Genomic DNA, 21162 nt, shown 5'->3' on the forward strand with positions numbered 1-21162 from the left:
AGACCCCCAACCCCTCCCCCGATCAACCCCTCCCCCAGGCCCCCAGCCCCTCCCCGAGGCCCCCAGCCCCTTCCCCAGGCCATAGCTCTGCAGGCATACCAGCCCGGGAATGAGGCTGGGGGCAAGAGGGGTAGAGGATGGGCAGGGAGTAGGGGCACGCTGGCTGGTTAGAGTGAGGCTTCCAGCAGCGTGTCCACTCTGACCTTCTGCCTGGACCGCTGAGGCCCCTGGCCCCAGAGCTTTGCTGAAGAGCAGTGCTGTGGGGGGCTCTTCTCTAGGCAGTAGTGAAAATCCACCCATTGTGGCACCTCCCCATTCCCCTACTCCCACGGGGGGTACTCCTGCCCCTGGGCCCTGGCTCCAGGGCTGTACTCACACATGCGGAGCCGCTCCCAGCGGGCCTCCCACTTCTCATTCATCTCTTTCCTCCTGGACATCACCTGCTGCAGTTTCTCACGGATCTATGGGGAGGAAAGGGATAAAAGCTCAGGCTTGGCTCACCCTTCCCCATCTGAGGCAGTGCGCAGATGGATCCTGCAAAGAATGCCAGGTTTGGTCCTACAGTCCTGGCTTTAAGTCTTGGCCCAACTACTTGCCAGCTGTGTGGCCTGGGGCAAGTTATTTAACCTCTCTGAGGCCCATGCGCCTCTCCTATTAAAGGAGGTCACCAACTCCAAAGTGTGTGCACCTGTGGGTGTTAGGCAGGTTATGAGCCTGCTCTCCTTTACTGAGTGGCCAGCTCCTTAAGGCTGGGAGTGCGCTTGCTGGGGCTCCAAACCCCGGGCCTGTGTGTAGCCCCGATCTCCATAAGTGAGAGCAAGACAAGCTCCTCAGAAAAGCTGCAGCTCTCATCTCCCTCCCAGGAGGCTGCCTGGCTGGCACAGTGGGGACGGAGATGGAAGGGCTCGCTTCCATCCTTGCAATCCCCTCACCTCCTCTGAAGCCTGGTGCTGCCGCTGCAGCAGGGACTCGCCAAGCTCCAGGCAGGCACTGAAGTTCTTGCTCCGGGTTTCAATCTCTGCATTGATACCCTGGTGATACTTCATGAGCAGTTCCACAGAAGAGACATCCCTGGGGCACAGGAGGACAAGGGAAGAAGGGAACTCTGGGTCACTCTGGCCTGCCTCTGTGTCCCAACCAGAGGGGCCCACCTCCCCCTTCCTGTGGGAGTCTGACCCTGCTCCCTCCTCTCTCTCTGGCCAGCCAGGGGGTCCTCCGCCAGCCCAGCCCCAGCAGGAACACAGATGCCCTGGTATCTTCCATTGCTCAGTGGCCAGAGCATGGGCAGTGGGTACAGAAATCCCCAAAGAAGCCTGGGAATATTATTGGGCAATAAAAAGGAATGGGGTACTGATTGATGCTACAATAGGGATGCATCTTGAAAACATTATACTAAGGGAAAGAAGCCAGTCACAAAAGACCACATACTGTATGATTCCATTTATATGAAATGTCCAGAACAGGCAAATCTAGAGAGACAGAAAGTCGAGTAGTGGTTTCCAGGGACTGGGAAGAGAGGGGTATCGTGACTGCTAATAGGGGTGGAGTGATGAAAATCTTCTAACCTTAGATTGTGGGGATAGCTGTGTAACAGCGAATATATTAAAACCCATTGAATGATACACCCTAAATGGATGAAGTGTGGTATGTGAATTATATCTCCATAAGGATGTTAAAAGTAAGATCATCAGGACAGACACCCTAGGGGCAATAAGATGGAGATGGATCAGCAATAACTGATGAAGTGACACAGACTGGGCAGAGTGGTCTGATCTCTGCAGGGACTCTCACTGCCCACATGCCTGACTCCTCCTCTCATGGACAATGAGCTTCTTCCTGAGTTTTGGGGGAAGGGCCCCCTCACATCCCAGGGCTGGGAGAAGAATGCGCAGTCTTAGACCTGCCCAGCTTTGGACATGTGAGTTGCTTATTTTCACTGACAACAATGGTCACTGTTCCCATCAGAGAACCTGAATGACAGATATCTCTTTCTCTCTACACTCAGGACTCTCCTGACTCTGCAGCGATTGGTCCTCCCAGCGGAAGCTGAGCCAGGCCATTTCTGCCTGGATCCAGCCTCAGGCCTCAAGTGTCCCCCAGGGATTTTCATGGACCGATAGTCCAGGACTGTCCCTTCACAGAGGAGCCACAGTGCAGCACGCTGGTTGGCCGGGCTCCTCTGGCCTAGAGAGAAGCTGCCTCTGCCTTGAGGACACTCCCCTCACCTGGGCCTCTCCTGGGTCTCGATCTGCCGGATGATACTCTCCATCCAGGAGAGGAGGTCACGGGCCATGCTGAAGAAGCGGAATTTATCCGCTGTGTCCACTAGCTGGGTCCGGCGCCCGGCACAGGCATCGAGTAGCGCCTGCCACGCGGCAGACACCTCCTGCTCCTTGTTCTGGATGGCCTCTGCCTTCTCCCCAGCATATGCTGTCTGCAGACGGGTGGCCACGTCCTGGAACTGCTGCACCTGTGGTCAGGTAAAATCAGACATTGTTCCCTGGACATTGCTCCCTAGGTGCTGTGGGCCTAGGACTGGAAGGGCAGCTACCTCCTCCTGGCCTCCCTGCCCAGGGCACTGCTGGAAGGTAGGATCTTCAGCCTCCACCCAGGGGGTGCTGTAGGAGAAGGCTCCTTGCTTTGACACCTCTGCCTACCCAAGATACCTCTTGAACTTTGTGAAGGTTTGGGAGTGAGAGGAAATCCATGCCCTTTGATCTCCTCAACAATACACTAATGAGAGGAACTACATACCAGGCACTGTTCTAAACACTTTCTATTGATGAACTCTCTTCGTCTTTCCAACAAACCCATGAAGGAGGTACTATTACTATTGCTGTTTCTGAGATGGGGAAAACGAGGCACAGGGAAACTAAGTAACTGGTCCAGGGTCCTTCACACTAGTAAAGGGGCACAGGTGGGATTTGCACCGTGCTCCTGAATCCCTGTTCTTAACCACTCTGTGTGCTGCCTCTCCTAGGAAGCGATTGCACCAGATCCCCTGATTGAGGCTGGTCCCGGGGACAGTGAAACCTCACTCCTAAGACCTTAGTGGGGCTACACCTATCTCAGGGGCCCTGGCATCCCCAAATGCAACAGCCACATACCAGGCCCTCCACTCCAGCTGGAGGACACATCCCTAAGAGGACCCCTTTTGGATGAACCAGGGGCCCAGCCTACCCTGTTGTTCTGTCCCCAAGCCCTGCTGGGCTGGCCTGGGATTGCACAGCCAGCCTACCTCTCCCTGCTGCACTGGAAGCTGGGGGAGCCCTCAGCAACAGGGGCCCCCTTGCATTTGCCCTTTCTATCACACCAAGCTCTGGGGGACCCTACAGATCTGCGGAGGGCACTCCAGTGATGGGGCAGGGGTCTGAACAGTAGAACTTGGGGGCTCTCCAGCTCCCATGTGGAAAGGCTGAAGTGCCCGGTGGCTAAGTATGTGGAGTCTATAGCTAGACTGCCAGGGTCTGAACCCTGGCTCCACTTCGTACATACATGTTCCTGGGAAACTTATGGGTCTTCTACCTCTCCCTTTTCTCATCTACAAAGTGCAGGGAATATTAGTAGCTACCTCAGACGACGGCCATGAGGGTCCAGCGGCTACATACATTGCTCAGAAGAGCACCTGGTGCTAGAAAAGTGCTGTGCATGTGTTCACTAATAATACTGCACAACTGGAGAAACTGCACCGTACAGTATTGTATTCATTGGCCTTTTGTGAGGATTCAGTTTAAATAATGACTTCTGAAGCTAAGGAACATCTGAAAGCCACTGCTCCCAGCCCTGAGCTCCTGGCTGTCTAAGGAGGCAAAACCTCCTGGCACCCATCCTAGAGGTTTCCCCGCTGACAGCCAGGTGGGGACTGACACCCGGGGCTCCTGGAAATCGGTAGAAGGTGGGCGGCAGGGGGCTGAAGGTACCTGGACACCCAGCAGGTGGAGCTCCCGCTCGAAGGCTGTGTGCACCCGGTGGAAGGACTCGGCCGTGCTGGCGTCCAGCCCCACGTCCTCGGGCAGCTCGCGGTGCTTCTCGTCGATGAGGCTGAGGATCTCTGCACCCGTGTAGAAGTAGCGATGCAGGTCATAGGAGGCGGCCAGCAGCTGCATGCGCGTGTCAATGAGCTCCAGCAGGTCTGCCCACATCTCGTTCAGCCCGTCCTTCCACTCGGCGATGGTAGCCGCCTCGCTGTGGCCTGCGTCGATGAGTCGCTCGATGAAGGCATTCACGTTGTCCACCCGCTCCTGCCCAATCGCTCCGGTCTCCCGGGCAAAGTCCCGGAACTTGTCCCGCAGAAGCTAGGCATGGGGCAGACAGAAATGTGGTTGTGGGGGACACAGGGGTTACAGGTGTCACCAGCTTAGCCAAAGACTTTCCCAGGCAGCGACTGCAGCTCCGGGAGCTGCGCTGTCACACCTTCCCCAGGGCAGGCCTGCATCCGCCGGTCCTGCCTCACACTGGGGAGGTTACATCCTATGCAGCACTCTGTGTGTCTTGAGTGACGGCTGGCTGCGTCTACCGCATTAGAGAAAGATAAAGACAGCAGGAGCTGTGGCTACTCACAGTCACGTGGTCAAAGTCTTGCCCCATTTCCGGAGAAGAGGCCACCAGCTCCTTTTCTGAAATCCACTGCTCCAGGTCGTCAGTCTCCCGCTTGAGCTGGAACAGGTGGTACATGTTCTCCAGCTTGCGCTTGCGCTCTTCTGCCACGTCCTTCAGCCCTGCGTAGTGCTTGTCCACTTGCCCCTGAAGCCTGATGATCTGTTCCCTGGAATTCAAAACCAAGAAGGCCCTCAGAGACAGCAGCCACAAACCCAGAGCAGTGGCTCGGGGGAGCCAACATATGCCGACCACAGCCCCCTGGCAGGGATAAGTAGGGAGTGAAGCTCTGGAGAAATGACAGGGGCTTTGCCAGGGAAGAGCTGGGGAGAGAAGGGGCCACACCCTAGCCTCAGGGGATGACACACTGTGTCCCGGAATTCTCTCCTGGAGGGGTGCTTCCCATGGTGCCCCTCACTCTGGCAAGCTTACAGGGACAAGTGCAAATGGGGAATGCCTCCATTGTTCTTCCAGAGAGGCTGGGGGAGCAGCACTACCTGAGTGGGGCTCCTGCAGCAACAGTTCTGCTCAGCCCTCCAGGGAGGGAGAAGACGTACTAGGGGCCCAGACAATGTGGCTCCCAGGGAAACGTCTGGGGTGGCTGCTGAGGACCCACAGTGGTGGGCACCCTAATGGCAGCTGAGGACAGGGCCATGGCTGGGGGCAGTGTGTGGTCTGTGGCCCAGTGGGCTTCCATTTACGCAGGATCCACAAAACCTCGCAGCCCAGGTGGGCACAGGTTTCCACCTGCACTCCTACATCATGGTTCTGTCCGGACTGTGAAGTCCTGGAGACCTTCTGGACCATAAAAATAAAAGCTAAAGTCGTCTTCAGTGTCCCTTAGCATATTGTAACCCTTTGGAAAATTGGTGCTCTCAGGTCACCAAGAGGGTAGTTTTGCTAACCTCTTCTCTGATCATTTTGCCAACCAGGGCCTCGTTGGCCCAGCTGGAAGTGACTCACACAAAACCGATGCATAAAATGAAATTGGATCCATCACTAGTCCCGCAGCAATTTTCTCCAGCCCTATTTGATGGGAAAACTGTTTCCATTTTCCTCTTAAATCTGAAGGAACATTGGCTGGTGGGCCCCTGGCTCAATCCCCATCTCCTGACCGAGTCACCCCAGGGGGCACACGCACCCCTCAGGGTGGCCTGCAGACAGCAGGCCCTGGGCCCGGCTGGCCAGCTGCTTGATGTTCCGGCCATAGTCCTCCACTGCGCGCTGCTGCCGCAAATGCCGCTTCAGCATCACGATGGCGCCCTCTTCATCCTAGGGGGCAGCAGACGGTCAGCGCCAGAGCTCAGCCTGGCCATGATCCCTCCCTAGGCAAGTTGTGCTCCCGCTCCTGGAGGTGCCCGAGGGAGGAGGGGAGCAGGCTTGTGGGACACCCGCAGGATAGCCACACGTTTCCTTCCTGCCTTTCTGATTTCCCAGCAATGCCCATGCCCTAGCTTCCTCTCTGGACTCTCCTGATTCGTATCTGACATATACCCTTCCTTTCGTGCCCTAACCCCTGTCCCCATGAAAACATCCTATATCATTTCAGCTTTGAGAGACCCCCACCTGTCACCTCTCACCCCATCTCTTTCATAGCAGTTCACCAGTACAGAATCCATGGTAAAGAAAAGTAGAGAACCCTTGGGTTAGAGCAAACCTAAGTGGGTAAACAGGAGGCACCTGGCTTCAGTGTGTGCCCTGCAGGGGTGTGTTCAAGGAGGCACCAAGGGAGGGCAGGGAGTCTGTGGGTTCCTTGTGCCCCTCCCCTGGCCTCACTCCTCACACAGTTGGACTCACAAGGCTCTCCACCGACAGCCAGCCTCAACTCTTCCTCTCTGCCTGCGCACCCTGGCTGCTATCCCCTGCCCAAACAGACCTTGGGGATCTCATCGGAGATGACGTAGAGCTCCTGCTCGCCAATCCAGGCCTCGGCCTCGTCCGCATCCAGGTAGTACTGCTGTGCCTCGTTGGCGTCCCTCAGTCGCTGCAGCCTCCCGGCCGCTGCCTCCCGCAGCCTGTCCCAGGAGCTCTGCAGGTGCCCCAGGCGCTCCTCAAGGTCCTGGCAGTCGATCTCCGCCGCCTCCACCAGCTGCTGCCCTCTCTGCAGCACATCCTCAACCCGCGGCGTATGGCCCAGAATCTCATTCTGCAGTGTCTGTGGCCAGAAGGAAGGGCTCGGGGCAGGGCCTTCCCACCATGCGGGGGAGGCTGCTTCAGCAGTGGCAGCACAGCTCTGACACCCTTCGACCCTCTCACCCCCTGTTGCTAGAGCAGAGCAGGTGATGGCGGTAAGAACTACCAATGACCTCTTGCGGGCTGCTAAGCACCTCACGTGCACCATTCTTGCACCCTCAGGTGGCCTGCTGAGATAAGCATGTGGAAACCGGCATGCAGCAGTGAAGTCACTCAGTGGCAGAGCCGGATTTGAACACAGCTCCACCTGACCTGGAAGCCTGTGCTCTTGACTGTCCCCTATCTTCCTATGCTTCAGCAGAGCTTGATTCCTTAGGTGTATGTGTTGGAAGGAAAAGAAAAATGGCCTTTTTGATACCTTATTCTAACAGCTTTGGCAGGATTTATGCAGGATCATTTACGCAGGATCCGCCCAACCCAGCAGCTCAGGTGGGCACAGTTTTTGCCTTCCATCTAAAAGAACAGGTGACAGCAGCCCCTTGCTTACAGTCTCAGCTTTTGTTTTTGTTTTTCCCTACTTCTATTTCTCAAATCCTTTGTGAGCTTTGCATTAGTCCCTGTTTGAGCCTTTGGTCATGAACATGGCCTCTTCCTCTCACCCTGGTGGCTGGTCACCTTTTTCTTCAGGAGGCCCTGACACGTGCTACTTGTCTTCTGGGTCCTAGAGACTGGGCTAGCTGCTGCTGGAGTGTGGGCTCCTGAGCTCCATATACCTCACTACCTGTTTCTTCCCTCTCCATATAATTTTCCCGTGGCCTTTAAAATTGGAAGGCAGGGGCATGAGCAGCCCACATGAGCAGCAGAATGATGGCCAGCATTTAAAATATATACAAAATAACAAGTCACATAACCTGCTGAAATGCATTTTTACACTTTATGCTCAGAACCTCAATTTTTACAATTTCCTGTAGTCTCTGCAGTTGCATTCAAACAACCCATGTTTTCAGCTCCATTTGCTTGTTTACTCTGAGGTCTTATGACCTCTGCATGGTGCCCTAAAAATTAATTTCTTTCTTTTTTTTAAGATAGGGTCTCACTCTAGTCACCCAGGCTGGAGTGCAGTGGCAAAATCACAGCTCACTGAGCCTCAACTTCCCAGGCTCAGATGATTCTCCCACCTCAGCCTCCCAAGTAGCTTGGACTACAGGTATGTACTACCATATCTGGCTAATTTTTTGTATTTTTTGTAGAGATGGGGTTTTGCCATGTTGCCCAGGCTGGTCTCAAACTCCTGGGCTCAGGCAATCCACCCGCTTCGGCCTCCCATAGTGCTGGGATTATGGGTGTGAACCAGTGTGCCCGGCCTAAAAGGGTATTTCTTTCTTTTAAGCAATTACTTTCTAGTATCTGTGCAGGGTACTTACATTTAAAGTCTTCTTCCCTATCTTCATTCATTCAACAACTATGTATTAAGTTCTTTTCTATGTACCAGACCCTGGTCTAGGTAATAGGGACAATATAGAAACAAGAGAAATGAAAATCCCTGCACTCTAAAGCTTACAACCTGGTAGAGGAAATAGAAGGTAAACATGCAAATAAATGAATAAACAAAGGCTGGACCTTCCTCCCTGGGGGCTACGAGGAAAAGACAACAGTAGGATGAAGAATGTCTGCTGTGATGTGGCAGGAGCCACTTTAGCTAAGGGAGTGAGGGAGAGTGTCTCTGAGGAGACGACACTTGACCATGACATGAATGACAGGAGGGAGGCGACCACACAGAGATCTAGGGGTGAGTGTTCCTGGCAAGAGGACTGAGCAAGTGCAAAGACTCTGGGGTGGACATGAGCTGGCACCGTCTGAGGACACAGAGAGGGCCAGAAGAGCTGGAATACTGTGAAGGAGGGCAAAGTGAGAAGAGCTGAGATTCAGAAGCAGGCAGGGGCCAGATCAGGCAAGACTGGTTCTTAATCCTGATTGCCCACTGAATAATCCAGGGAAATAGATGCAGCTAGGGGCCTACGCCCAGAGATCCTAACTGATGTGAGGTGAGGCCTGGGCATTCATCTGTCTAAAAGTTCCCTAGGTGATTTGAGTGTACAGCCAGGGGTGAGAACCCTTCATGTAGTACCTTGCGGAATTTGTTCTAATTGCAATGAATAGCCCCGGGAACAGTGGTCCCCAAAGTGGAGTCCTGAACCAGCAGCATCAGCATCACCTAGGATCTTGTTGGAAATGCAAATTATCAGGCTCTATCCCCAGAGCTTGATGCAGTGGATCTGGGGGTTTCATCTGGTTAAGTTGTGTAAACTCACCCAGAGGGCTTGTTAAAGGAGTTGCATATTGGAGTTTGAGAACCATTGCAATAGAGGGTTTTAAGTGAGGAAATGATAAAATTGGATTTATGGTTTAGCCAGGTGAGCCTAAAAGAGTCTTCATTAGGGCAGTCACGCTCTCCCAAGAGGCTGCCTTTCCCTTCTTGGTTAGGGGAACCCCATCCATATTTGTCTTGCCCTTTTCCCGAAATAGCAACTGCCAGCCAGGGGAGTTAAAAACCTTTGAACAATAACACTTATAGAGGCTGCATAGAATCAAAAATCCTAGTGTTGGAAAGACTAGAGTTGGCTCATTTTACAATTAAGGAAACTGAGGTCCCAAGGATACCGTGTCCTACCAGCCTTCCACCTTTAGCTGAAGGTTGTGGCATTAACTGAGGCTAGATTTCTATCATCTTCTAGCCCAGGTCACTGCGTGTGGCTTCTGGAGCCTCTGCGACTAGATCGTGTCAACCAGAAGCAAAGGGCCTAAGGCAGCTTTGAAGAAACCTCTCTGAATATAATCTAGGCCTCTGCACTGCTGCTGGGCTCACATGGTCATGTGAGCAGATGTCAGCTGCTGCCAACTTGGGGGAAGGGAGTGCTGTCTGCCATGACCTTCCTTCCTCAAGGAGCTGCAATACTAACCGGGCACTCTGGGACATGTCACTTTTATCTGGGATCTAAGTTCCTGGGCTCTCCTTGCTGACCCAGAGAGCATGCAGAGGGAGGGTCTCTCTGTCCAAGAAGGGTCTATGGTCATTCCCCTGGCCGCTGCGACCCCACACAGCCGGCTTCCTTACATGATTCAGGCTCCAACTGCAGCCCTGACCCAAGAGGGAGTGCTTGGCATCTGCTCACATCCAGGATCCTGACCAGGGCCACAGGAGTTCCCAATCAAGGCTAAGCGAGCACCAAAAAGCAAAGGGATGTTTGCTCCAAGGGCTCAGAGTCCAAAGTTAGTGGCTTCCTAATGGAATTTGAGCCCCACAAGTATCCTCATATGTCGAGAGAAATGGGGCCTACTTACCCCAAGGACACCACACACGCCAAGCTCAGCCCTGGAAGAGGGGCAACGCAGTGTTGTGGGAGACAGACCAGGAGTTACTGCCCTCTCAGGCAGACCACTGGATACACTGAATATACAGCTACTGAAGCACATCAACCTCCAGGCCAGGCCCCCGAGATCCTGCACTCACCTGTGCCTGATGGAGGCTGAATGGCCCTGAATCCCCAAGTACCAGGATTCCTCCCTCCTCTGTGATCCTCCCAGAATTTGCTCTGTAATCACAAAAACCTGCTCTTTCTGCTATAAGATTACCAATACGGTTTGGAGACCTCAAAGCTACCAACAAGAACAATAATCTGCTGTTGCTAGCCTTTTGCAGGTCAGGGCTGGGCCTACCCCCGTGGGGCCAGGTGGGGGTGAGGAGGGGTGGGTGGGGCTGGTGAGGTGAGGCAGGACTCACCTGGTTCTTCTTCATGAACAGTTGCACAGTTTGCAGATTAGTGCCATAGTCGGCTGACTGAGCCAGAGGCAGCCTCTCCTCCACCCAGAGCTGCAGAGATCAGGAGGCAGGGGAGAACTGATGACAATCGCGGCCAACCTTTCCCGAGTGCTCACCATGGGTGGGGCAGAGCTTTGCTGGCAGTGTCTCCCCAGTTCCTCCCAACACCCCATCAGGGTTTTGCCCCCATTTTATAAATAAGAATATTTGGGGATTTTAAACTGAGGTTCCAAATAACTTGCTCCTAGTCAGACAGTGGGAAGGTAACGTAGCTGGATCTCGAACCCAAGTCTGTCTGACCCCAAAGTCCATGCTCTTCACCGAGCAATACTAGCAAGTGAACAGAGCATTCCCAACAAAAGCACTGGCTTGAGCTTTCCATTTAATGTAATCCTCACAATAACCCTATGAGATAAGGGGTGAGGTGACCAGTCATCTGCTGCCAAAAATTGCTCTGGGTGGCAGCCAGCTACTCTGATGGCAGCTGGTGGCTCAGCCTCAGGGGTAAGGAGAAGCTGTGGCCCACGCACCGTCTCATCCTCTAAGTCCCGGCTGATCTGCAGCTTGGCTCTGGATGATTCCAGCTGCTTCTTCCTCCTCCCCAGGGGTTCCAGGAGGTCCAGGAACCGCTTCTCGATGCTCAAGTCTGCGTCTCCTCCCTCCTCTCCCATTGAATGCACCTGGGCAAACAGCTCCCCCAGCTCCTCTTTCCGCACATTCACTTGGTCCTCCACTCGCTGAGACACAAGGGGACGGTGTCAGCACCAGCCTTGGCACCTGCACAGCCCCTCCATCTTCTTCATTCATCTGCATCCCACCCATCCTTTAAGGCCCAATTTGAGCTCAACTTCCTCCAAGGAGTCTCCTTGGATGCTCCCAGTCATCTTTCCCTCCTCTGAGTGCCTGTTCTGTTTCTCATGCATCCTTTTGGGTCTCTGGCCTACCCACTGCAAAAGGGGTTGGAGAAGGATTAGAAACCAGGAGACATTTTTGCAAGATAAAAGCAAGTCCAGTTAAGAGGAAGAGTAGGAGTGCTTACTTTAAAGTTTCAGATTGTGCTCAAAGAAATCAGAGAAGCCACAAACAAATGGAAAAACATCTCATGCTCATGTGATAGGAAGAATTAATATCATTAAAATGGCTATACTGCTCAAAGCAATTTACAGATTCAATGCTATTCCTATCAAACTACTAATGACATTCTTCAAAGAACTAGAAAAATTATTATTATTATTATTTCTGAGATGGAGTTTTGCTCTTGTTGCCCAGGCTGGAGTGCAATGGTGCAATCTTGGCTCACTGCAACCTCCTCCTGCTGGGTTCAAGTGATTCTCCTGCCTCAGCCTCCAGAGTAGCTGGGATCATAGGCGTGTGCCACCACACTCAGCTAGTTTTGTACTTTTAGTAGAGACAGGGTTTCTCCACGTTGGTCAGGCTGGTCTCGAACTCCTGACCTCAGGTGATCTGCCCGCCTTGGCCTCCCAAAGTGCTGGGATTACAGGCGTGAGCCACCATGCCTGGCCTAGAAAAATTATTTAAAAATTTACATGAAACCAAAAAAGAGCCTGAATGGCCAAGGCAATCCTAAGCAAAAAGGACAAAGCTGGAGGAATCACATTACCTGAATTCAAATTATACTACAAGGCTACAGTGACAAAAACAGCATAGTATTGGTACAAAAACCGGTATATCAACCAATGGAACAGAATAGAGAGTCCAGAAATAAGGCCACACACCTACCACCATCTGATCTTTGACAAAGCTGACAAAAACAAACAATGAGGAAAAGACTCCCTATTCAATAAATGGTGCTGGGAGAACTGGCTAGCCATATGCAGAACATTGAGGCTGGGCCCTTTCATTAGACCATATGCAAAAATAAACTCAAGATGGATTACAGACTTAAATGTAAAACCCAAAACTATAAAAAGCCTGGAAGCAACCTAGGCAATATCATCCTGGACATAGGAATGGGGAAAGATTTCATGACAAAGCAATTGCAACAAAAGCAAAAATTGGCAAATGAGATCTAATTAAACTTAAGAGCTTCTGCACAGCAAAAAAAACTATCAACAGAGTAAACAGCCTGCAAAATGAGAGAAAATATTTGCAAACTATGTATCTGACAAGGGTCTAATATCCTGCATCTATAAGAAACTTAAATTTACAAGAGGAAAACAAACAATGCCATTAAAAAGTGGGCAAAGGACATGAACAGACACTTCGCAAAAGACACACATGCAGGCAACAACATATGAAAAAAAGCTTAATATCACTGATCATTAGAGAAATGCAAATCACAACCACAGTGAGATACCATCTCACATCAGTCAGAATGGCTATTATTAAAAAGTCAAAAAATAACAGATGCTGGTGAGGTTGCAGAGAAAAGGGAACCCTTATACATCGTTGGTGGGAGTGTAAATTAGTTCAACCATTGTGGAAAGTGGTATGGCAATTCCTCAAAGAGCTAAAAGCAGAACTACTATTTGACCCAGCATTCCCATTACTGGGTATATACCCAGAGGAATGTGAAGCATTCTACCATAAATACACATGTACACTTATGTTCACTGCAGCACTGTTCACAATACCAAAGACATGGACTCAACCTAAATGCCCATCAATGACAGACTGGATAAAGAAAATATGATACGTATATACCATGGAATATTTCGCAGCCATGAAAAAAGAACGAGATCATGTCTTTTGTGGGAACATGGCTTGAGCTGGAGGCCATTATCCTTAGCAAACTGATGCAGGAACAGAAAACCAAATACCACATGTTCTCACTTATAAGTGGGAGCTAAGTGAGAAGAACTTATGAACACAAGGAAACAACAGACACTAGGGTGTCCTTGATGGGGGAGGGTAGGAGAAGGGAGAGGAGCAGAAAAGATAACTGTTGGGTATTGAGCTTAAAACCTGGGTGATGTAATAATATGTGCAATAAACCCCCATGACATGTGTTTATCTATGTGACAAACCTTCACATCTACCCCCAAACCTAAAATTAAAAATAAAGGTGTCAGATTGGCTTCCACAATCCCTTCTATCCTAATACTCTGAGTCTACAACCCACTCACGTGCCTTCAGCTTAGCCAACATCCGATTGACACTGGTCAGGTCCTTGCCCGGGTCGTCTGACCGCAGCTGGTCCTCCATGGCGCTGATCCACTTGTTGAGGTCCGCATGGGTCTGCAAGCGCAGGTCGGAGCTCCTGGCAGCCGAGAGGTGCTGGGTCTTCTCCTTTGTGGTGGCCTGCAGCTCGTCCCAGAGCCGGTGCAGGGCTTCCAGCTTTTGGGACACCAGGGCTGTAAACTGGGGCTTCTCATCCATCAGCTGCTTTCCCTCCTAGGGGCAAGAAGGAGGAAAGCTCACATTCTGGGCTGACTGGGCCTTGCATCAGCCCTGCTCCTGATAGTTGCAAGAGGCTACCCAAGAGGAGGTCAGTAAGGCAAAGAATCTTCATAGAACATGGGTAAGACTCAACTGAAATGAACTCTGAATCCCCAGCATTAGCAGGGGTGTCCAACCTTTTGGTTTCCCTGGGACACTTTGGAAGAATTGTCTTGAGACACACATAAAATACATTAACACAATAGTTGATGAGTTAAAAAAAAAAAGTCTGTGCATAATTTTCATGATATGCACCACCACAGATAAGGAAAAAGTCCTCATATTCAAAGGGTTAGACATGGCTGGTAGGGGAAGCTGGGCAGGGAGAGCAGTGCTGGGGGCAATGACTCAGGGAGACTGCAGCATGGGAGTTGCAGACAAGGGTCAGCTGCTGTGAGAAAAAGGATTCCAGACCCATCCAGGTACAGTGAGTGCAGAAACTGCCCCGTGAGTTCCCGAGGTTGTACACTAACCTTCGCTGACCTCCTTCGGTTACTGAGGTTGCCTTACCTGGTTTTCATCTGCATAGATGTATCATTTTTGGGTGGGCACAGTGTGATATAAATTGGACTTAGGAACCTATATCACTAATAACAGTTAATTTTTTTTTTTTTTTTGAGACAGAGTCTGTCTCTGTTGCCCAGGCTGGAGTATAGTGGCGCAATCTTGGCTCACTGCAACCTCCGCCCCCCAGTTTAAGCCCTTTTGTGTCTCAGTCTCCTGAGTAGCTGGGATTACAGGCGTATGCCACCATGCCCAGCTAATTTTTGTATTTTTAGTAGAGATGGGATTTCGCCGTGTTGGCTAGGCTGGTCTCGAACTCCGGACCTCAGGTGATCCGCCCACCTCGGCCTCCCAAAGTGCTGGGATTACAGCTGTGAGCCACCATGCCTGGCCTAATAGTTAATATTTATTGAGTGTCTCATAATTGCCAAGTACTATGCTAAATGTTTCATTTGTCTTTAAGTATTTTAGTGCTCACAACTCCACTGGGAAGGTCTTATTATTACTCTCATTTCATAGAGGAAGAAACTGAGGCACAGGGAGGTTAAGAAGTCAGTCTGATCCTAGGGCTGCTTTTTCATGGACAGCCATGGTAGAGACGAGCAAAGGTAGTGATTTCCACATCTAATTCCAGCCACATTTGGACTTGTCCACTGGGCAAACTCACTACAGAGGGGTCCCTTGGTTCGCCATCTATAAGGAGTGGAAATGACCACTCCCCAGTGGTTCTGCCCATCCAAATGATGAGGATTAATGGCTCCCCTGGACCACTGTGATCATCTTGCCTATTCCTCCAGCCCTGTGCAGGACAGTGCTGGAGCCCTGGTGAGGGCAATGGAAAGCAAACAATAACTGCTGTCCTGGCACTAGACACTGAAGCTCTAACTAGATGTCCTCAGTGTCCTGGGCTTCCCCAGATTCAGGTGACCCAGAAGAGGCACTGATTCTGACCAGGTGTACTATATCAGGAGCTCTGAAGGTTTAGCTACTATTTAGAAAAGTTGTTCGCTGCCACGTTCTGTACTGTCAGCAAGCTTTAGGGCAGGGTCCACACCCTGGGTGAAGCCCATCCAGGCAAGCCTATCTGAGCAGAGCACCCCCCGCCGCCCAATCACTTTACTTACCGCATCGATGTTCTCTAGCCACCCTTCATGGGAAGCCAGCTCTGCCACAAATGCCTGGTGCTTTAGCCATTTATTGTGAAGGTTTCGTGCTTCATCATAGGAGACATCCTGAGATGTCAGCAGCTTGTCGTTGATCCAAAGAGTGAGCTGTGTGCATAAAGAGTGGGCTGACTATCCCTGAGTATATTTCTTTGGCAGGGCAGAACCTGCTGCCCATCCCTGGCTGCAGAAGAAGAAGTCCATGGGGAGGAAGTGTAAGCACAGAAGAGAACCCATCTGCAGTTCCGGATCCCTCTGTACCAGTACAGGCAACTTTACCCACGACAGGCCAGGGCTAAAATGTGGGCACAGGTGCATCTTCCCCACTGGAGTGTGTCTGGTGTGAGACCAGGGATACTTTACTCTTCTCTCCGTATTTTGAGGACCTAAGACAGGGCCTAGCATATTCTAGGAACCCAACGAGTGTATACTGGATAGGTGGATAAATCCGTCCTTTGGCAGTAGGGTGAGAGATCCTTGATAAACACAGGAAAAAATGTTATTTGAGGAAGAAGCCAAGGACAGAGGTCAATGAAAACAAAGTTGTCTGGGCTGAGAGAAAAGGAGTATGACAAGAAAGAAGTCAGGGAAAACCCCATTCCATGTAGAAAGTACTGTCAATGGAGGGACCTGGGAAGGCGGATTAAAGACCTTCCTTGTACAGCTGGCCCCAGGTTGAGCAAGGACCTTCTGAGCCAGCAGTTTTCCAACTGGCAGGTTTGTTTAAAATGTTCTTTCTCTGTCTCACCCCTAAAAGTTCTGATTCATCTGGCTTGAGTGGGACCCAGGGGTCTGCTTTAACTAGGACCAGGACTGGCTCCATAATTTGCAGGGCCCAGTACAAAATGGAGTTGTTCAAAAGCATGAAGAATTTCAAGATGGCAAGAGTAGAGCATTAACCTGAGCCCAGGGCCCTTCTAAGCTAAGCACAGGGTGTGACACAGGTCACACATCCTCGAAGCTGGCCCGGACTGGGTCCTAGGTGATTCTAAAATAGACTGTCCCTAGGCTACTCTTAAGAAACTCTGGCCTAGACTTGACAGGTTAAGGATGACTTTTCAGATTTGAAAAAAAAAAAATAGTGCAACTGAACATTCTAGAGGATGACCCAATTAAGTACCCAGAGGTCCCCGCTCATGGAATCCCACAGCTCTTGAGCTAGAAAGGATCCCTGTGGACTTCCTGCCTTGAGGGCACTCTGCTTCTAGAAAGGAATCTCCAGGAAAGCAGCCACTCCTTGCTGGAGCCTCACCTCCTGGCAGTTCTGGAGGAAGTTCTGTAGCTCCAGGTTGTCTCTCAGTAGAACAGAGGCCTCCTGGGCCTTCTCGTTGTTCTTCCTGTGCCTGGAAAGGAAGCCAAAAGCACAGTCACATTAGTGCCGAGCTTGGGGTCCTCGCATGGTACCACTACCCCCGTGTGGCTCTGGGGGCCTCGTGGCCCTGGGGCCCGGGAGTACCTGTCCTCAATCAGCTGCACCTTCTCCTTGATCTTGTCTGAGTATAGGTTTCCCTCAGCTACCAGCTTGTTTCCAGAGTCCACAGGACTCAAGACCTTATCCCGGTTGTTCTCCATAGACCCCAAGAAATCCTCAAACTTCCGGATCCCAGCCTCTGCAGCTTCCAGGGAGTCTGGGGGCTCCAAGTGAGCCAGAGTGTATTCCTGTTGGAACAAATTTCCAGACAAGGCATGAAGACACACGGAGGAGGTGATGAGCACACATACCAAGCGGGAGCACCACGTGCAGCCACACAGGCCACGGTATGAATGAGCCCCCTAGAGTAGTACAGGGAGGAGGCACTACTCCCCAGGCCTTGCCCCCACCCCTACCCCAGGGGCACACAATAAACAGTGCGCCTAAAGCCACATGGAAGGCTAACCACCCAGGGCAAAATGCGCTTCTCTAGCCTCTCATAGACCCAAGAACAAGGCGTAGTTTGGGACACAAGGCTGGAAAAGGCACCTAATGAGAAACAAAGATTTCCCCCATGAGTGAATACAGAGTACAAGACAAGAGTACTTGTCCCTGAGCCTTACAGCACATTTGTGGACTCACCACAAGAGCTACTGCCCTGAGAGACCCGCCTGTCCCAGCCCTGAATGCCTCTCTACCTGGTTGCTGAGGATGGCTTCGGCCTGCTTGGCATCTTTCTGGAACTCCTGGAAGCCAAGGCACTGAGCGAGGGTGTGGCTGCGGCTCTCCCACATCCTGCCCAGGGCATCCCAGCCAGTATCTAGGCCCTCCAGCCGCTGGCCCAGAAGCAGATACTCTGGGTCCGTCTGGCCTTGGATCACTTTCTCCCCAGACTCCTTAACACGCTGGTAGCTGTCTTGGTGCCCGTCAATCTCATCCTTGATACCTGCATGCTGCTGCAGGAGCTGCTCGGCCTCCGGGAGGGATTCGGGCATGTCCTCAGAGGCCACAGCCTTCTGGGTGATGGAGAGCCAGGCCTGGAAGTCATCCAGATCCTGCAGGAAGGCCTGCAGCTGGCTGACTTCCCCCAGCAACTCCTCCTGGCCCTGCAGGGCTTGCTGCAGGCCCTGCCACAGCTCCTCCAAGTGTTTTTGCCGCTGACCAATGTCCTCCTTCTGCTCAGGGTGCGAGTCCATCAGCTGCTGGGACTCATGCTCCAGGGCATCCACACGGGCCTGGATGGCGGCCACGTCACGCTCCAGCCCTGACAACTTCCGCTGGATGGCGATGACACCTGCCAGGTCCCGCCCCAGGTCTTTTGTGGACTCCACTACCTTTGTCTTGTCCGTGATCCACTTGCTGGTCTCCTCGCAATCCACGCAGTAGTTGCGCACTCGGAGGGCTGAGTCCACAGCCTCCCGCCGCTTTGACACCAGGGTCTGGAATGCCTGCCACCTGCCGGATGGGGACACAGCCGGGAGGAGACATACACCTCCTCCCTTAGCTCTTCCCATAGGAGACCCTGACCCCTTCCCACATTTCCCACAAGTCTCCCCCCACAGACTTTGTATGATAAAAAGAAAAAAAAAATCTACCTAACAAAGTGTAGATGAGCAAAATTCACTTATCCAATTTTACTCAAGACATATATAACTGTCAATCAGATCTTTTGATCAGCAGGGGGCAATTAACGATGTGATTCCAACCATAAGTAAAAGAACATGAAAGCAAAGGCTATGCATGTAGTTGAATTTCAGGCAAATATATAATTTCCCCAGAGTTTATGAAATATCAAAATAATTAAAAGGCTCACATTAACTTCAAGAATGCTTCAGGACATAGGGTCCCCAGCTGCCCTAGAGGAACCAAGTAAATGCCCAAGGCCACATGCAAAGTCTCCTAGGGCCTGAAAAAGATCACCTTGGATCTAAGAGAAAAGACACCCTGGTGAAAAAGAAGAGGAAGAAGAGGAGAGGGAAGAAGAGAATGAGGAGGAATAAGCTGTGATGATAATTTAAATGACTAACATAATCTTAACCTTCGAGTGCAGTGTTGCTATGAAATACGGAAATGTGCTAAGGTCTGGCGGATGCCTCGGGGGCTGGGGTCAGTCTGTAGTACACAATAAGCCTCTTTCAAAGAGCTGCCCATCAGCCGGGCCAGACCACTAGGGACACTGCCTTTGGGCCTAGGTTCACTCATTCTGCATCACTGTAATATGCAGGCTGAATGCTCATTCTCTAATCGAACCCATCTTTCTCAAACACCCACAGGGGTATAAGGCATTTTGTTGGCCTTTGGGAGAATACAGACATAAACAGACCTTGCCCTGTAGGGTGTATGATTTAGAGAAATAGTCAGACAAGCTCACAAATAACACAGCATAAAGTTTCATGTACACAGCACCTAACAGGCAGAGAGGAGCATTAAGGGAGCTGGAAGGAGCAACGGGGTGACAGTTGCTCACGTGACCTCCATACAACACATCACTGGACACAAAGCCCCAGTCAGTGAACACACCCCCAGTGCCTCCACTGGAGTGACCAATCAAAAGACGGGACCAAGTCTCTCATTCGTCTTTGTCCCCTGCCTCAGGGGATGGAGGCTGAGGGACTAGGAGATGGACTGGGGCAGAGGGTGCTGTTGTGCATTCCCAAGGTGTGACAACAGCAGCCAGTGTGATTTGAAAGCTCTGCAGAGAGATATGAGACAGGCTGGGAGAGACCAGGGACACAAGAGAGGAGAGAGAGCCTGCAGATTTCTTGGCTCCCATCCTAGACCATGAAGACCCGTGCTCTGGGAATTCCATGCCTGTCCGGCACACAGATGGTGCTCTGAGGCTGGGAAATCAAGGGGTTTTCTCCAAGTTTGTTTGAAACCCCTGGAATCGACAGAGAAGTGTTCTTGGGAGAGGGTCTGGCTGTGTCCCCAGGCAAGAGGCCCCATAGTGATTTTCCAGGCCTTTCCTGGAGTGGCCTCACTGTAGATATTGGGTGGAGGCCACACGAAGATGCACTGGAGCTTGGGTCTAGTCTGCTTCCCAAACCTAGACTTGCCCCCTCCACTGCATTGTCTTTGAGATGGAGGAGGTTGATAGAGCCACTCTAGTTAGCACTGGTCAGGCAACATCAACAGTCCAGGCTGGGTCCTGGGCCAGGTTTTTCTTCAACTGGAATGCATATGGTGAAAGATGATCACACATTCATCAAGTGTTTGAATGACTCACACATAAGCTTGGCAGAAAAATTTTAGTTTTTTCCCAGTTCACTCATGTACTAAGCGTTTATCAAGCAATTGTCAGTTGCCTTGTGGCAGACACTGACCTAGGCACTAGGGATATGGCAAAGAACTATGCAGGTTGGGCTCAGTGGCTCACACCTGTAAATCACAGCAATTTGGGAGGCTGAGGCCGAAGGATCTCTTGAGCCCAGGAGTTCAAGATCAGCCTGAGCAACATAGTGAGACCTCATCTCTACAAAAAAACAAAAAATTAGCTGGGTATAGTAGTGTGCATCTGTAGCATTAGCTACTCAGGAGACTGAGATGGGAGAATCACTTGAGCCTGGGAGGCTGAGGCTGCAGTGAGCCAAAATTGCACCACTGCACTCCAGCCTGGGTAATGGAGTGAGATTCTGTCTCTATAAAAAATTAATTAATTAATTAATTAATAAAGAACAATGCAAAGTCCTTGCTTTTATTCAAGTGGTTAGAGACATAAACAAGTCTGTAATCCATCAAGTGGTGATAAGTGCAAAGAAAAAATAAAAGAAGGTAACAATATAGAGGCCAAGGGGGTCAGTGAGAGGGAGGATGTGCTGCTTTCAATGGGGTGGTCAGTGGGGGCCACGCCAATAAGCTGACATTTGAGCTGAGACCTGAATAAAAAGAGTAAGCCAAGGGCATAGCTAGGAAAATAATATTCCAAACAGCAGGAACTCCAAAAATGTGTTAGGTGTGCAAAGCCCTTGGGCAATATAAACAGATACAGGTCTTCATTTGCTTACATAGTCTAGTAGGAAACCTTGGGGACAAAAATAATTCGAATATAAGATAGGATGTGAAGCTCAAAACTAGTACAAAGGAGGAAAAGATGGCTTTTCATCCGGAAAACTGGAAAGCAAATGACTTGGACTGGC

At 51.1% G+C, this 21162-nt stretch overlaps 1 protein-coding gene across 2 annotated transcripts in view; it reads right to left on the reverse strand.

Annotated features, from left to right (window-relative positions):
• The window catches only part of SPTB (spectrin beta, erythrocytic), a 133918-nt gene that overhangs the window by 22551 nt on the left and 90205 nt on the right, over positions 1-21162 (reverse strand). For both annotated transcript variants that reach the window (XM_024231789.3, XM_054530214.2), the window contains 14 exons: positions 17725-18481; positions 17072-17274; positions 16868-16958; positions 15577-15723; positions 13640-13903; positions 11080-11286; positions 10511-10600; positions 6473-6751; positions 5738-5868; positions 4561-4765; positions 3921-4295; positions 2226-2470; positions 933-1071; positions 377-461 (listed from right to left, as the gene is read on the reverse strand). In XM_024231789.3, coding sequence (XP_024087557.3) covers positions 377-461; positions 933-1071; positions 2226-2470; positions 3921-4295; positions 4561-4765; positions 5738-5868; positions 6473-6751; positions 10511-10600; positions 11080-11286; positions 13640-13903; positions 15577-15723; positions 16868-16958; positions 17072-17274; positions 17725-18481 — 3218 coding nt within the window. The remainder of the gene's footprint in view (positions 1-376; positions 462-932; positions 1072-2225; positions 2471-3920; positions 4296-4560; positions 4766-5737; positions 5869-6472; positions 6752-10510; positions 10601-11079; positions 11287-13639; positions 13904-15576; positions 15724-16867; positions 16959-17071; positions 17275-17724; positions 18482-21162) is intronic.

The sequence above is a fragment of the Pongo abelii genome, chromosome 15 (genome assembly GCF_028885655.2).
Source record: "Pongo abelii isolate AG06213 chromosome 15, NHGRI_mPonAbe1-v2.0_pri, whole genome shotgun sequence".
NCBI lineage: Eukaryota > Metazoa > Chordata > Mammalia > Primates > Hominidae > Pongo > Pongo abelii.